Consider the following 17050-nt stretch of genomic DNA (forward strand, 5'->3'; position numbering starts at 1 on the left):
TACGTTGTTTACACATATCTCGTGTAAGATGAGTGGGGCTAAGGAACAATGTTTTGAAATCAATTAGACCTTTGGTTTATATTATGGTGTATGTAAAGTATATTCCATAAATTTTATCGATAATTAATTTAAGTGCATGTGAGTGTGTGTGTGAGTGTACTCACGCAGACTGGCGGTGCTGGCGGGCTGCAGCTTGGCGCGGCTCATGTGTGAGTAGAGCGCGCGCGCACGCGCACGTTGCGCCGCCGCCGCGTCCACCGCCGACGCCGACCGCCCCGCCGCGCCCACCGCGCCCACTGCGCCGCTCGGCGACCGCTCTGGGGGACGGAAACAGTCACTAACTTACTACATGGATAAAACACAACACTAGAATTCGAAGTGCTGTAATATAGGCGGTCGGTTTTAACATTACAACATAAAAAACGTCTCTAGACGACAGGATTATTCTGAACATGAAATATATTCCAACGGTGTAACATTACATATTTTTTTATTATAACGATTATAATAAAAAAATATGTAATGTTACACCGTTGGAATATATTTCACCGTTTTTTATTATATCGTTAACAAATACTCGTACATTAACAATAGTACATCTCATTTACTCTCAACCACAGTATTTTAATTTGAGCTGTGACTCAACGACGTGTAATGACGTGTAAGCACCTCTCATGGCGACGGGGATGTGTGAGACGGGCGGGCGCTCCTGCGAGGCGCGGCGGCGCCGCAGCGAGCCCGTGCGGGACACGCCCGACACCAGGTTCTCAGTCGACGCTTAACCGACAAACCGTGGGGACAAGTCCGAGCAGCGTGCAACAACACCAGGGGTTTAACAATAGAGATGACGAATTACAAGTTAAATATTAAGGTATTTTGTTGTATACGATACCTGAAACACTCGCTGACGGACTTCTCGGGCTGACTATGGCTCTTCTCTCTGTAACAATAATGTACATATTTGAATTAATTTTTTAGAGAAGGTATGTCGTTCCACGAGATAAACTTAGGCCAATTTTTTTTTGCCTCTAAAACAGATAATTCACATGACTACATACTTTACCAAATGTCTACACTCTACAGCATAGAGAGCTCAAGAGAAATGTGACTTGTGTATTGGCTGTTTGTGCCTTCAGTGATAGGCTCCACCTGAACTAACTCACACATTTATACCTTTTCCTATAAAAAGAGACAACCCTACAACGAGATGATCTTAATCTAAGATGTGCTCGTAAAGTACAGTGAGCATAACAAGTGCAACTGACCGGTGCCGACGTGGTGCAGACTGTCAACGCTGCCGATGTTGCGCTCCCTCTCGATCTGCTTCTGCGCGGCCGAGTCAAGTCGCGTGAACAACGCCTCCGCGTCCTCCGGGAAATGCGTCTTGTACGCCCAGTACGCTCTACAATACGTAAAATACACTGAAGTATGTTTAGCTTGTATACAAAATATATATGACTATGTTACAATATCGATGTTCCTCGATAAATATTGATATCGAATGGTAAACATCGATCAGTCGATATTATTGTTTTCAGTAGTATTACTAAAACTGCATTTTGGGATATGAGCAGTAACTGAAATACGCGAAGATGTGCAGGGGGGCACAACTCTCTCCATTTGATAGCTACATACATCTTATGTAATTTTTTATACAGTTAGTGAGCTCACTATAATCGGATACAGCGAGGTCCGTACCTGCGTGCGTTCGTCCTGGCGGCGCTGTCGGCGTCGACGCATGCGCGGCGGATGGCGTCGCGTATCGCCTGCTGCTGCTTCTCTACCGCCGGCGTGGACCACTTCTCTAGCAGCATCACTAGCACCTCGCTAGAATGGATTGTATGTCATTGAGCAGGCGAAAGTTTGATGCGAAACGACATGGACATTATTTTAGCGTGCTATATAAAACAAATATTTTTAAATATACTGTCTTCCCATATTCTGCAGTTAAGTATATGAATATATTTGTAATCTAGTTTAAATATGTGGCTTGAAGGACCAATAGTAATTGACCCCTTCAAATGATATTTGCAGCTGCCAATTATGCATCAATCAAAAACTAGACTATTCAGTTAAAATATTGATCGTATAAAAGTATTTAAGGCCTAAATATGTTTGCACCTGTATCTACCGCTTAATGAATAAAGTGAGTTACCTGAGCGTGGATCGTATCTCCTTGGACTTGTTGGTGGTGAGGTTGGTGAGTATGACGGGCACCAGTCGCGGCGAGTGCACGTGCGTCACTATGTACCGCACGCACACCGTGCCCGCTGACGACACCACCTACACAACACGGATTATACTTTATTACTATATTGTATAGGGAACAATTTAACGTGACTAGCGGCAAAGAAGACAACATGGCTTTTAGAGAGAGAACCTGAGGATTATTGGTCCTTTATCGCAATAAATAAAGCTTGAAAATATTGTTAAAAAAAATACGCGAAATAGAATAGACTAACTCCATTATTCGTATACTTTATTTATCTAAGGACGGAGTATACCTGTGATAACAAGTCTGTTTCTCAGTGCCGACGGCATGGCAGCCTTCGCAGAGCGTATACATAGGGCCGTTGTGATTGGCTAATATTGTTTTATCTCAATTATTATTAGGGTATACCAGCAATAAACTATAAATATCAAAGTCAAACAAGCCATTAACAACATAAAAGTTCGTTTACTTAGGATACCAAAAGCATCATCTAACGTTTACCTTGGCGGCGTTCTGTATGAGATTGATGAGCTCCTGCAGGATGTACAGGCTGAACTGTTCCAACTTGGTCCTCAGCACTTTCGCCATGTGCGCTATCGTGATGCACGCCTCGCGCACCACCTGCCAACCAAGACATACACAATTTAGTATTTTTAAGCTTTTATAGCATGAAGGTATTTTTTGTTTATACAAAACATGAAAAGTTACTCCATTACACTTGATGGCAAGCGATAAATATCCATTGCCAGTCGATATAATTACGCTGACCGTAAAAGGCCAATCAACATTCACTCATAGTACCGGATCTGTAGTGACAGAAGTCTTTGCTGTGGATAACAATTGTATAATTGTACACAGACCTGACTCCTGAGGTCCTTGATGACCACCAGGAACGGCACGGACAGGTCCTTCAGATGCGCCGCGAACTCCGCCGGGTACTGCTGGTGAGCGTTCGCCGTTAGCAGAGAGCGGATCTTCTTCAGCTGAAATTTAAAAAATATTTTATTTTGCATGATATTTACATACAAATCTAGTCTTTATTGTTCTGGGATGAAATGTTCTGATACTGAATTTTCGTGGTTTATTCAATAAAACAAATGATAAAGAATATTATTATCATCGAGTGATATATTTTGTAATGATCTTTCAAACCAGATTTAGATTATGTTGTGAAGTGTTCGTGTGAATAATATTTTTGCTCGCGGCTTCGCTCGCAGTGAATTCGGATTGTGAGATAATAAATAAAAGTACATTATATCCTGTCTCGGTGTTGAAGCTTCCGCCATACCAAAAATCAGTGGTTTAGCTATGAAAGCGTAGCAGACAGGCAAATAGGCAAAATTACTTTCGCCATTTTTATTCGGCCCAGTGACTCCACTGCACATGATGGTAAGCAGGGTGGGGCCCAAATAGTGTTGACTGAGGTGAAATGTAACCAGTTATAAGTGTGCGTGGGTGGTGTTACCGCGTCGACGCGTTTCTCCCAGTCGGCGGCGCGGTCGCCGAGCAGCGCGGCGGCGTGGCGGCACAGGTCGTCCAGCCCGCGCGCGCCGTACACCGCGGCCGGCGCCGAGCTCGCGAACGCCGCCTCGAACGCCTCGCACGACACCGCGCCCGCCTCGCCGCCCGCGCCCGCGCCCGCACCCGCACCCGCGCTGCTCGATACTGCACAATGCACATCCAAATCATAAAGCCTCAACGAGTGTTTTTATCACAGAATACCATGTGTACTGACCGAGAAAAATTCTTCCCAAATCATGGTAACATAAACAGACTTAAAAGTTTAATGATGCTATGGACTGAAATATAGTGCCTATATAACAAGTTAGTAATCTAATAAATTACCAATCAGTATAACAACTTATTCACCATTCCTTAAATCGTTAGAGTTCATGGTTATCACTTACCGCTGCCAGCGCTGGTCATCTTGGCTGGCGGTGGTGGTTTCCTTACCACTGACGGTATGTACAGCCCGCCCACCGTCCGCTTGGGCGGCTCGCACGCTGTTAGTTGAACGAGGTCGCGTCGGCGTGTGCCAGTGTGTATGGCCAGTGTTTGAACCAATTATTGGTGAATGGGTGGTTTCATGTGCCATGTGTTTGTCAAATATTGGGCCAATGTAGGCAGAACAAAATTCGTATTTGATATGAGAGTTATTTTAAAATTATTTATGAAATATTCGTTATAGAATTATATGAAGTTAAATTCAGAACAATGGAGGAAATCCAGTTATGGAGAAAGATTAAGAATATCGAAAGAATTGATAATGAAAATACAGCATTATTTTGAAAATGTTTTGTAAAAGTCAACAATGAAATTGTTGGGTGTTGCAATGGTATGAATGTTACGTGGTGGTGTTACATGGTCGGTTACAGCGTGCGCGTTCGTTACGATGTCCGCCCGGTGACGTGCATGGTGGGGAGAAAATCATTGCGTTAGTAAACTAGTATAGAGATAACTAATTGCTATGTGATAAAATAATAATAAATAATGAGGTTGTAATTTTTTTATATGTATTTCTATAGCATTGCAAGCGAACAAATAATTAGTGAGCTATCGTAATTATAGTGATGTCCACCGCCCGCCATATTGGAAATGAATTTGCTAAAAGGAATAGGTATGAGAGATGGAGGAAAGATACAGCGGCTTTTCCTTTAGTTAAGCTCATTTTAATTTAGCAAGATATTGGTACTACCCCAGAAAAGCTGACCAAATAAATCGAAACCATGTATTTTTCTAAACACATTATACCTACAAATAAATGTATAAAATCACTACTTTGTGTTTCTAATTAACTTGAAGGCAGTGGAGGGGTGATTGAGAATTAGGAAACCTTCAAACGAGCCACGCAGTTGCAGCGCTTTTGCCACATGGCTAATCCAAAGTCACCCTTAGAGTTGTTAGATCTCTTTGCGTTATTAATGGATAAAGCCTACCAAGACGCCTTTACAGATGCATCAAAAAGTAACAACACATTATACGGCATAATATGCGATTTATGTTATCTGTTATGACCAGTCTGAAGATAGTATAGTGTCATATATAGTGCCATATCCAGGAAACAATAAAATGTGAACATCGACCCATTTTTCAATAGTATCTCCATTATGCACATTACAATTGACAGATCCAAAAAATATATTCTTTGTTTTTTTATTATAGTAACAGCAGTGACACTGCTGCACCTGATCGTAAGTAGGGTAAAGATAGAGTATCGACTGACGAGAGTTAATTACCCCCTCGACAATCACCACAATTTTATGCCAGCCTGTTTACAAGCGGATATACACAGGCTGATCCCGACACGCGACACAGTTCGTTATCACTACCCGGGCGGACAAAAATGTCCTACCACCAGCATAATCCATAGTTTACATTTTATATTTTCCCATCAATAGTACCCTATTAAAGCAAGTGACTAACTTCAAACCGATCATAGTGTGTAACGTCATGTTGGGGTGAAACGGTGAGTGGTTGGTTGGTGCACTGACCTGGCGTGGAGGCGCCGGAGCTGTCGCCTTCCCGGGCCTTGCCCGAGGTCGGGATCGTCATGGTCCTCTTGACCGTCCGGGACACGAAGTCAGCCTCGTCAGCGCCCGCTGTTGCGGGTACAATCATGCCAAATTATTATCTATCAGTTTCGATAACACACATGCATTAGTCGCGCCTCTGCCTATGCTATGAATGGCGTTTGCTTACTGCCGAAATTAATATAATATTTCAATCACTATCCTGATTCATCGGTTCAACATTTTTTGATTGGCTTATTTTTGTAATCGATCCGAAGATATTGGTCGATAAAATTACAACACGATATGCAGTTCAGCCGTAACTGCCTATAATTCGTCCTCACCGGTGGGCAGCAGCAGGCCAGCCTCGCGCGCCTCGTCGAACTTCTGCTCCAGGAGCGCCAGCTTCTGCGTCGGTAGCAACTCCTTTTTCTTCAGGTCTTGTCTCAGTCGCTCGCCTGGAAAACAGCAGACATCATCAAATGTACTATTTCGACGTCATAAGGTGTGTAACAAAGTACAATGGCACTTGCCTAATTTGAATTGATGTGCCTTGGACGATAAAGGTATTTTGATATTGATCATATTATATTTTTACAACATGGTAGAAATAGGAATGTGACTTATTGTGTATTTTTTTATACATGAATCAGTCCAACATGATGTAAGTTCTGGGCTTGCCTACGCCCGAGTCCAGGCTATGCAGTATCATCACGTAGAGCGAGTACTCACCAACATGTCGGTACACGTCGACGAGCAGCTGCACGGCAGCGTCGCGCACGGCGCTGCTGGGGTCGCCCACCAGAGACGCCAGGTTCGGCACCGCCGCCCGCAGCTGCAGTTCTGCAGCGCCGTGACTGCACATACAGATACATTACATTAGTTTTTAGTATTCAGAATCTATATTGGATGTATTCTAATATGCGGTATAGTTAATTTAATCCACATAAGGTAAGCCGACATCACATTAACGTTATAATAATGATGTATAATTAGTTTTAAACATCAAGCGTAAGCTGAAGATCAAAACCTTTTTTTAACCAAATGACACATTGTAAACATACAGAATGTGTATGTGTATATGTGTGGCGTGTGTACGTACGTGTCGAGCAGCGCCTGTATGCAGCGCACGGCGTCCTCGCGCGCGTGCGGCGCCTTGTGCGCGAGCGCGGGCGTGAGGCGCGCGAGCAGCGCCCGCGGCGGCGCGCAGCGGGACGCGCCCAGCGCGCACACGCACTGCCGCGCCCAGTGGCGCACGCCCTCCTTCGTGTCCGCCAGTCTGACCACGCAACACCACCATCAGTATATAACAACCAAACCACATGTCTCCCGACAGTAACAATACTTCTACTGTTCAATGTAAACATTTATTCTCAATAAAAATATAAATATCTGCCTGATAGATATATATCTCTGGCAAGTATATTGTGAAAAAGTTTCTTGTGCAATGAAAATCTTGTACTTCATTATAAACAGAGCCAGTACTGTTGAATAACATATGTTCAAGTATTAAATATTAGCATGTGCTAATAAATACATAAAAGCTCCTGATTGATACCACAGCTATATCTTAGCCAATAAGAATTTCCATCTTTTCTGCTGCAGCTTACATTCTGTTCTTGGACGTAAAAATCCGTCCAAGGTAGTGAGTGATTCTCACCTGTCTATAATATGCGGTAGCACGGTGGGCACGAAATGTGAGAAGTCCGGCCCCATCCGCTCCGCCAGCGCGGTCATCACCTCCAGAGCATTCTGGGCCACCTACAACAACGCACACACAAACTATAATATGAAATATGTATATAATTTATACAAATTACAAATACTCCTAATATCAAAGTTAAATGTGGCGCTTCATTAACACAACAGCAAAGAAATAGATTTCTCTTTTCTTGACATGCGTAAAGGTATTTAAAAACGATATGTTTTAGTCTTAAAACCAAGTATTGGTATACTAATTTTACTATTTTTCTATCCTCCTAAAGGTTGTGTAATGAGATGCTTGTGTATTTCACGAAGTATTCAAATTTGAGTGTCAAAAATCTGTCATCTTCATAGATGCCAACACAAATCTCAACATTAGTGTAGCAGCAAGTTTATGTGACTACAGATGTATTTATTTATAAGTAACATTCTAAATACCTCATTATTAATCACATGATGGATAAAAACGGCGAGCTCAACTCTATCCATAGTTATCACCAACACATAGTTGCACAAATATACAACATCCAACGGCCAATGTTTGGCGCCTTGGTTCCAATCGGTAGACCACCGACACACTTCTCAAAACAATGAGCGTACGGACGCCGCGTCCGCCCAACCATCCACTGCACTGAACACAATCTGACATAATATCTCACATCACTAGTATATCGCGGTGTACTTATTCTGTAACCGAGTTACCATCTTGGCGGTTTGTTGAAAGAGGTAACATTTCAAAGGTCTATTAAGATAGCGGTAGCAACTTAGCTGAACGAAACCATATACGTTTTACAATTTGTAGCTAATGTAACTGCTATTTTGATAGTAGTAGTAAAAGCTTTTTTTAAAACGGTTTGAGCTTCAAAATCCTTCTTTTGGTAACTAATTAGCAACAAATTATAAAATGTATTTAGTGTAATCCTGCTAAGTTGCTACTTTGAAGTATATGTTTAGCAGTGAATGCTGTTCGTATAATTATCTGTGTACGCTAACTGCATGACAGTCCGCTTGCATTTAATATGTTGGAGTGAGATTTTCGGAGCCTCATAAATCCTACCCTTTTAAAGCTAGCAGTACATTGCAACAATTTAGGGGCTGTGAAAGCCACTTAACGTTAGGTGACCTGCTTAACAGTTTGCAAAAAGAAAATTCTTTCTATGGAAAACGAACTGTCTTCCTAGACTTCAACCCCGCTTCTCTCCGGAACAAGCCATTATTCGTTACTTAGGTAAGCTATGAAGTGTAGTATATTGTTTCCTTCAGCCGTAGCATATATAATTATGCCGGAACAACTGAAGACCATGACGTTAAGAAGTACATTACTATAAACGGCACGATAAAGGTGATCGCGCAGTAATAAAGTTCAATTGAATGATTGATTTAATTCACGTGTTTATTGCGAATGGACACAAAGTGCACTCTACATTGTACTTTATAGTTCTATGAGAAGTTATGCATAACTGCATGTAGAATTTTGGTGACACCAGAACTGATGGGACAACTTTTAACATGTCTTTCGTTATTGATATTAACAAATAGCGTTGATACGTATCAATTCAGAATAGGTGCGCGTGCGCAATGATGCTTGTCACGACGGTGCGGCGGCTGCGGCGGTAACATCTCGCGCCAAACAGACTGTGATGATGGCTCCCGGGCGTCACGGACCGCCGGCGCGTCCAGACCATGCGCGCGCACGCTCCACTACACAACTACTTAAAGATTCGTGGACATGACCCAGTTACCGCATCGCCTCTTCGGTCTAGTGGCAATATATGGATTGAGGATATGTAGGATTAAGTTTGGTTTCAAGGTTGGGGAACATTTTAAAAGGGGCTTTTCTACCACAATTTGCCTAAGACTGTATTTCCCTGGAAGATTTTCATCCAGCCATGGGCCGATGTTCAAAACGAACCCTAATTTCTGCAAATGGCTTAACTACGCATAAGGGCAGCTACAAGACCCACTTATACAAAAATATGCAGTTTTATACTATAGGGGTGGAATACAAATGGTTGAGTGATTTTTTACAGCGTATACTGAGCTGGTATCCCTTCTACCACACATCATGCAAGGAATCCGTTGTGTACCTGGTATTGTTAACTGTGTGTGTGTTTTTTTTCTTTTTATACTTTTTTTTTGTTGTATTTATGTGTGTGTAGAGAAATAAATGGTTCTGTTACCTTAAAGTTGCCGCCGTTGAGCCAGGCGACGAGCGCGTCCAGCAGCTGCGCGGCGAGGTCGTTGGGTATGTCTGGCTCGCGACGCACCAGCGCCGTGAGCTGCTCGCCGAGCTGCTGTCGCAGCCGCAGGTCCGGCCGGCTCAGCAGCGGCAGCGCCGCCTCCAGCGACGCCGGTTGCGGATAATGCGCCATCTACACAACATATATTTTTTATAGGTGCACAGCAAAGTGATCCTCAACACCAGATGGTAAGAGTAGTGGGTACCAGATCGTGTTGACTGGCAAGAGATGATTGTCCCTCGTCAGTCGATATAATTATGTCGGCCTGTTTGTATATCCGGATATACATAGGCTGATCCCGGTACGCAGCGTAAGTTGGTGGTATTTAAGGAAATATTTGCGTAATTTGGATAACTAAATATCATGTTTGAACACCAAACACAAGATCGATATTGCTTTGCTCAAAAATGTTGTCTGGCTTCTTCTCAGGGCAAATACCTTGTATCTATAATTAGCGATATCAATTATTTTAGCGGAGCTAAAATTTACCTGACTTTCTAGATAAAATGCTGATTTTTCAATTGTTCCCTTAATTCTGCCAGACAAAAACTAGTTTTAATTTTTTCATATTCTGTACAGAAAACCTTTAAGATCGTCTTAAATCGTCTCAAAAAGATAGGTGGTGTTGGTCATATTTAAAAATCATCTGAAATTTAATTCATTATGACTCAAAAACATAACCTTGGTAAAGATATAAACTATGAAGTCAAAACTTTGAACAAAAAAATGCACGAAGCTGAAAACATAAACAATGGTTTACGCGAACGCATCACGTGGTCACCAGTCCCACTTGTTCCCACTTAATGCTGATTAACACAATAACAGCTGAACGCACGAATTACATATGGCTTCGAAGTTTTTCACGATAAATTCGCAAGAATAATTTTTTAGGCCAATTCTATCTTCTACTTTCTGGTATCTTTACATGTAAATACACATAATTAGCATCTTTAAATGACTAAACAAAGGTATTACGACCGGCCGCTTACTGATGTCTACTCGCCCTGAAAGATTTAACCCTAGGCCAATCCATGCATTGTTTCCCAACCTGGGATCCGAAACCAGGTTCCAGTCGTATTGCATACATATGTTAGTGCCATTAGATTCGGTGAAATGAATTGATTTCCTAGGTGGATTCTCTGGTTGGGCAGCACTGAGTACATTCTTTTCTAACACTACATATTTGCCCCAGATGAAATTGAAATTGAAACAGTTTGAGGATCAGCAGTTGTTTGATCATAAATATTACTACCAATCAATACCTATGGTATTTTTTATGTATGTACATTGATTACTCTTGTATTGGTATTTCAATATGGATAATTTTTATTTTCCCTGGCAGAGAGACCTCTAGAAGTGGTCCCACATAATTCGTCTTATTTTTTAAATACTCACCGTTTACTTCAAATATATATACGTATTAACAATCGGATAGTTGGTATCGGCGGCTGGGGTCCTTTGCCAACACAATGTCATTTCAGTGGGGGGTGCGCGGCGTGCACACTGCACAGTCCGGGGTGGGGAGGCCACGGTCGCCACAAACACAGCACTACACGCACATATCACAGATATATATTGGTTCATCAGGCACTGGAACGTTCGTCACATGGTTTCGGATACGATGGCTGTGGACAAAGAAAAATGGAAATTAAAATAAAGTTTTTGTATAGCAAGATGTGTTATTGAATAATGCCCTATGTCAAACAATACCGATGAATATCTTCAGATCGCGATATTTTACCGAGCACTATAAAATTCATTTGACAAGGTCATTCATAAAAGCATACACACTAAAATACCTATTTTGATATTAATAGTCGGTGATCCGAAACGTTGAATAACTGCAGAGGGAGCAAACTGTTTGCAATTGAACACAACAGATTGCTAAAATTCTTAATTCAAAACACAAAGCGTTGCCAGCATTCGATTGGACAATAGAATCTTTTCTTGATGTTATTTCACGAACTGGAAATATCTCCACCGCGAGCTGGTTCCAAGGAAATTGAATAGAGAGCGCAATCAATCGCGAACATAAACACTATCTCGTAAATGCTGTGAGTTATTGCCGGAAACCTAAAATCTTTCGCTACATACCTATTAACTTTAGAATTATCGAGCATTTGTAAGCGTGACATATAGGCTAGCATGCACGATAGCTCACTAAATATATTTATATCATAGTGGTGTCTATTAACTCCTATTGGATTATAGTGACAGCACAAGGATTTAATGTGTTTAGTGCTGAACATATTTAGCAAATTATTGTTCAGCCATAAAACGTCAAAATGTAAACGCTACAGTGGTATATCAAGTCTTGCTCCAACCTCGACCTTAGCAACGTCCTCTAGGGTAATGAATAATATCTCGGTTCCTTAATTGTGTAATTTATACTATAGCTCATAAAATGTCAATATGGATCAGTTCGTTTTAATGTGCCACTTGGATTTGATGAGCATCATCATAAATGGAAACGGTGACTATACATGACCTACAGAAGCTGCGAGCTATAAAACAAACGTGGACTCATTGTTAGTCAAGTCTGACTCAACGGAGCCGTGAGTCGGTCCTGCGAGTTCGAATTACGATGATAGCGGTTTTAATGTGTACCTATTTAATTTTTCCTATACCCACTGAAATTGCTTTACATTTATGCTTTATATTTGTGTAATACTTTTGCAATTATAATATAGGATATTCAAAAGACTGTGTTTTTAATCGTACGAAATATTACTATATTATGAAAATCATAAACAATTTAATTTTTTTTTTCCTTCGTCCTAAGAGGACAGGCTATAGTCTTACGACCATACTGCCTAGTCTTACGTATTTCTTTTCTTCATAAACAATTTAAATAAGAATATTTGACATTAATATTAACGGAGATTCAAACACTAGTTTCACAGCTCGCTCATTATCCATTGCAACAACAAAGATGTCAATAAACTGAACACTATTTCCATATTATCAGTTCAGAAAACATCTTTTACAGTAAGTATCCAATTTGCAACAAAAAATTGTGCAACATAAGCGTACTCGTACTTCCCGATTTATTTTACAAAGTCGCCTCTAAAGCTTCCAAGTATCAAGATTTAACACTAAATCCAGGTAGATAAATCTACATATTACATGTCCTAACGTCCAAGTTATAAATACACTACGGATGTGCGCGGATCGGTCGCAATACCGTAGATACGCACGGCTTATTGCCTTTCGAGACAATCGCGACTTCTATATTTAGCCCGGCGCGGCGAAAACGGGTACACACTGCAGGTTGCGCGGTGCGCCGTGATCGAACACTTCCTTATCCGTTTATGGGGTTTAACGATAAACAATTATACCTATCACTTAAACAAGGTTTAGGTTAGCAAGAATACTAGTAGAAGGTGACTTTCGCAAGCCATTTTAGGGTGTAGTCAATCACGACATATTGACTTCTTAACTTTGAGTTTTGCAGGACTTTCGGCGACTCACATGTGTATCAAATTATTGCTGCTAATGTAAACGGACCTAGGAGATCTTGTGCAATATATTGCGGCGACAATTTGCTAGTGTTAATTTATTGTGACCCTTCAAAATATTCACTATCTTTATTTCAAGTACTTGAGAGTTAAAAGATACACTAATTAGGCTGTGGAATGAGAGAGTTCATGTTTTCTATCTTCGGGTAGCACAATCGTTGTTTTGTACCTATTTTTAGTCTGTACTCGAGGCAGAGAAGAGCGTAATTAATACTTTTAGTTGACTTGTGCAAGTTTTACAGTCAACTGCAATAAGAAAGAAGAATCTTTTTGTGATAGAAAGAGTACGGTTGTTGCATAATGACGCATTAATTTACATTGTCAATAATGACACAAATAACAGTAACGAAGTGAAAACATCTCACTGTCTCTCTCGCACGTCTGCATCTTAATGCCGGTGATGTCATAGTATGAGTAAAGCATTCTTTATGTTATTTAGCAATCAGCTCTTTTACCATATTTAAAATTTACAATTCAATTATTTGCTTTCCGTGCGGCTTTGTAATAGACTTATAAATTATGTATTTGATAACCATAAGGTAGATTTATTTATTGTTCCCGTCAGCACACACACTGCTCTAATAAACGACTGTAAAGATTCCAAACAATGGTTACGCCGCAGAGATTTGTAAAGAATAATAAACTAATGGACGGATTCCGGTACTCGTTCATAACTCAGGTATATATGATGATTGACATCGTATAATTGGCTTTTATCCCGCTCTGTACGTTTGATAATCAGCGCCAGGTTTAGGATTTTTAGGTCCCTATTGGGAAATTTAAGGTTACGACAGTCTTTACATCATCAATTTGCTTTATTAAAATGCCATAATCATTCCAAGTTTGGATTTATAGTTGGGCATTTGGACACCCTGGGTCATGACGTTTGAGGAATCTCGTGGTTGACTCATAGGATGATAAATTCTTGGTCATCTTCCATTACATGGGTCCAAACATGGCTGGGGGAATGTGGTTGTATTAGCTATCCCCGAAATGCTATGTAATTCAACACGCCTCACGAAACGTAGCAGCAAACTCCTTTCATCGTTTTCTTGTACAGTGAGACTAACTGGTCGATTCGTGAAATAGACAAATGACTTTTTGTCTAAGAATGTTATCGTGCATTTCTAAATAATCGCTTCTTAATGTGTTTTTGATGTTCCAAATCTTATCGTTTGGTAGATTATGCGACGAATCGTGCGCGGGCGTGACTCCGACGTTTGGCGCGGACGAGACTTTTTTGGACTCGACGAGTATTTTTTACTTAACTGTACACTTCCCACTGCAGTCAGGGTTATTGGGTCTTGTGTCTCCCACTGATATTAGCTTACTTCCGTGTATAGAAATATGAGACTAAACAAATTAAGGTGGCAGTAACCTCTGCTGACTCAAACAACAAATCATGCAATCATTTCAAAGTTCTAGCGTTAGTATTGTTTATAGGCAGCAAGAGGCACGATTGTCTTGACATTCCGTTGAGAATCCGTCTCCTTAGTGATTAACCATTACTCAATATCAAGTTATCAATATTATCGCGAATGAAAATAACAACAATAAGTCTCAATATTATTTTGTAAATATGCCATATGTCACGACTGCCTTTCAAAATAGAGATATTGTGTTTGTTATAATTTTATGGGAGAAGGTATGAGAAAGTTACAAGAGTAATTCTTGCACGTCATAATTGTATGCGAGTGTTTAGATCTCATATGTGTCTGAACAGTAGCTACGATGCGGTATTCTTCTGACGATTTCTGCCAATTGCATATGATTGTCACCTCTAAATCATTACTCCGTAGACTATGAACTATCAAGTGACCAACTGGATTGTTTCAAATCGCCTAATAAGAAGAAAAGCAAGTATGGGCTGATGTAACGGGGTAAACAAATTGTACCATTAAACACATATTCCTTCTTCTAACTTCTAGAATTCGAGCGCATCCAGAACATTCCCACTTCAAGAAGGCCAAGGTCATTGCTATCCTACGACGTGCATTATTAAGTCCAATATCGCTCGACGCCGATAACCCCACGCTGCACAGTGGGATGACATCATGGCTCGACGGTCATTTTCTTATCAACAATAACAACATCACTGCTGATACTGATTATGGGTTTATTTTTGTTTCTATTCTTGTGGGTAAAGTGTATTTGTATACAATGCAAGAGAGACACTGTACTATTGAACTTAAAGTACCAATGCGTGGTCCTGCACTAATTATTTCTCCCTTGTTTCTTGTGGGTGTAGGAATTAAACAGAGTTTGTGAATAAAATTGTTAAATTAATTAATATATCAAGTATTACAAAAGGCATAACATGTTGTAAGACAAATAAAAGAGACAAGTGACAATAATTTTGATTTGATAGTTATATAAAAGTCGCAATGGATGCGTTCATTTAAGTTCTAACAGTAGGCAATGGTGGAGCTCGCCCATTCCTGCTGTAAAGTTTAAACTCTAGAATGACTACTAGAGTGTAGAGTCTACACAAAACCATTTACAGCATGATTCTATGTTCACTATATAATATTTAAGACAAAATTTCTCCAGGGAATTTACTATTAACACGGACGGCACCGTAAACAGAAACTAGTCTCTTACAATGAATGATATTTGATCCCAAAATACGGCTTGTACGTGTAATCTTATTACGTAAAAACCCTTACAAGTGCTTACAAACGAAAAACGGCGTAAATTGTTAAACTTGAAATGAGGAAGTGGGAAGTGAATCTACGCCACATTTCCTTGTTATAAACAATATTGTATCGCTCATTGGTCGTAAAAACCTTTGAAGTTTAAAACTTACAATGCAAGAACTGATGCCACATTTATGCGCTCAAAATGCTACAGATGTTTTTTTGGTATTTTTTTAATATATTTCATTTACTAACATTTCATTTACTGGTGGTAGGTCTCTCTTATGTGCAAGTTCGCCTGGGTAAATACCACCGCAATGTCTCTTTCTGCCGCCAAGCAGCAGTGTGTAGTCCCTGTTGTGTTCCGGTTTGAAGAACATTGTAGCCAGTGTAACTACTGGACATAATAAGTCCAGTATTTACACTGGATGTCACTCAATTCCGAGGATGGCGAGCACAGTGGAATACCAAACAATACTTTGTAATTCAAGGTGCCAAACAATACCATCAGGTAAAAGGCAAGCTTATCTCGTCATTCAGTCACTTTTTTTTAGCCTAGTATGTCCCAATGACCCACAAACTTGCCTGTTACTTATAGACAACATCCTATAGAGATCTTGGAAAAGCATTTTCCCACCATAAAATATTGTTCAAAAGAAAGCCATGTGAATCATACACACCACTGTCTATTATATGTATATAAAAATGAAATACCTTTCAGTGACTAAATACACTTCTGGCATTATAAAGGTTGTAAATTTGAATATTGCCACTAGGTAGCAGGATAAGAAATGTTCCAATTCACGGGACATAGGATTTAATCTTTATGGAGGGGCAGCTTATCCCCCCCTCCCATCATATAGAAATTGCAAAATGCAAAGTTCACTCATTTGACTCCATTGAGCAATCTATCCCCCATATCTAATTCAGAATGAATTTACTAATTAAATTACAAGTAAGTATTGCATTTGTGCTACTCCTCCTTTTCCCAGATTCTTTTTATTCGAATACATGTAATTACTATGTTTACAAGCTTTTTAATTGTACAGTTAACAGCTTGTGGAGCTATACACATTGGACTTTATACCAAACATACTACAATTTCTGTAGAGATAAGACTACAAATGTAATGTTTCATGTGCTTGTGACTGTACCTACAAATCATACTGTTTTCATCATCCATATATCAATTTGCCTCCCTCCAGCATTAAACTACAGCTTGTGACACTCA

General features: G+C 40.3%; 1 protein-coding gene across 4 annotated transcripts in view; it reads right to left on the reverse strand.

Annotated features, from left to right (window-relative positions):
* Positions 1-17050, reverse strand: part of LOC115444535 (CLIP-associating protein) — a 34290-nt gene that overhangs the window by 13169 nt on the left and 4071 nt on the right. The window contains exons 2-17 of one of the 4 annotated variants that reach the window (XM_037439804.1): positions 11061-11290; positions 9606-9797; positions 7382-7482; positions 6824-7000; positions 6454-6578; positions 6069-6179; positions 5704-5820; positions 4120-4215; positions 3678-3877; positions 3073-3195; positions 2714-2833; positions 2156-2283; positions 1699-1827; positions 1266-1402; positions 893-940; positions 165-317 (exon numbers count right to left, since the gene is read on the reverse strand). In XM_037439804.1, the coding sequence (XP_037295701.1) occupies positions 165-317; positions 893-940; positions 1266-1402; positions 1699-1827; positions 2156-2283; positions 2714-2833; positions 3073-3195; positions 3678-3877; positions 4120-4215; positions 5704-5820; positions 6069-6179; positions 6454-6578; positions 6824-7000; positions 7382-7482; positions 9606-9797 (1957 nt within the window). In that variant the 5' untranslated portion in view covers positions 11061-11290. Of the gene's footprint in view, positions 1-164; positions 318-892; positions 941-1265; positions 1403-1698; positions 1828-2155; positions 2284-2713; positions 2834-3072; positions 3196-3677; positions 3878-4119; positions 4216-5703; positions 5821-6065; positions 6180-6453; positions 6579-6823; positions 7001-7381; positions 7483-9605; positions 9798-11060; positions 11291-17050 lie in introns of all 4 variants that reach the window. The other 3 variants (XM_030170345.2, XM_037439805.1, XM_030170347.2) reach the window with 3 other exon arrangements.

Source organism: Manduca sexta, chromosome 18 (genome assembly GCF_014839805.1).
Source record: "Manduca sexta isolate Smith_Timp_Sample1 chromosome 18, JHU_Msex_v1.0, whole genome shotgun sequence".
NCBI classification, from domain to species: Eukaryota; Metazoa; Arthropoda; class Insecta; order Lepidoptera; family Sphingidae; genus Manduca; species Manduca sexta.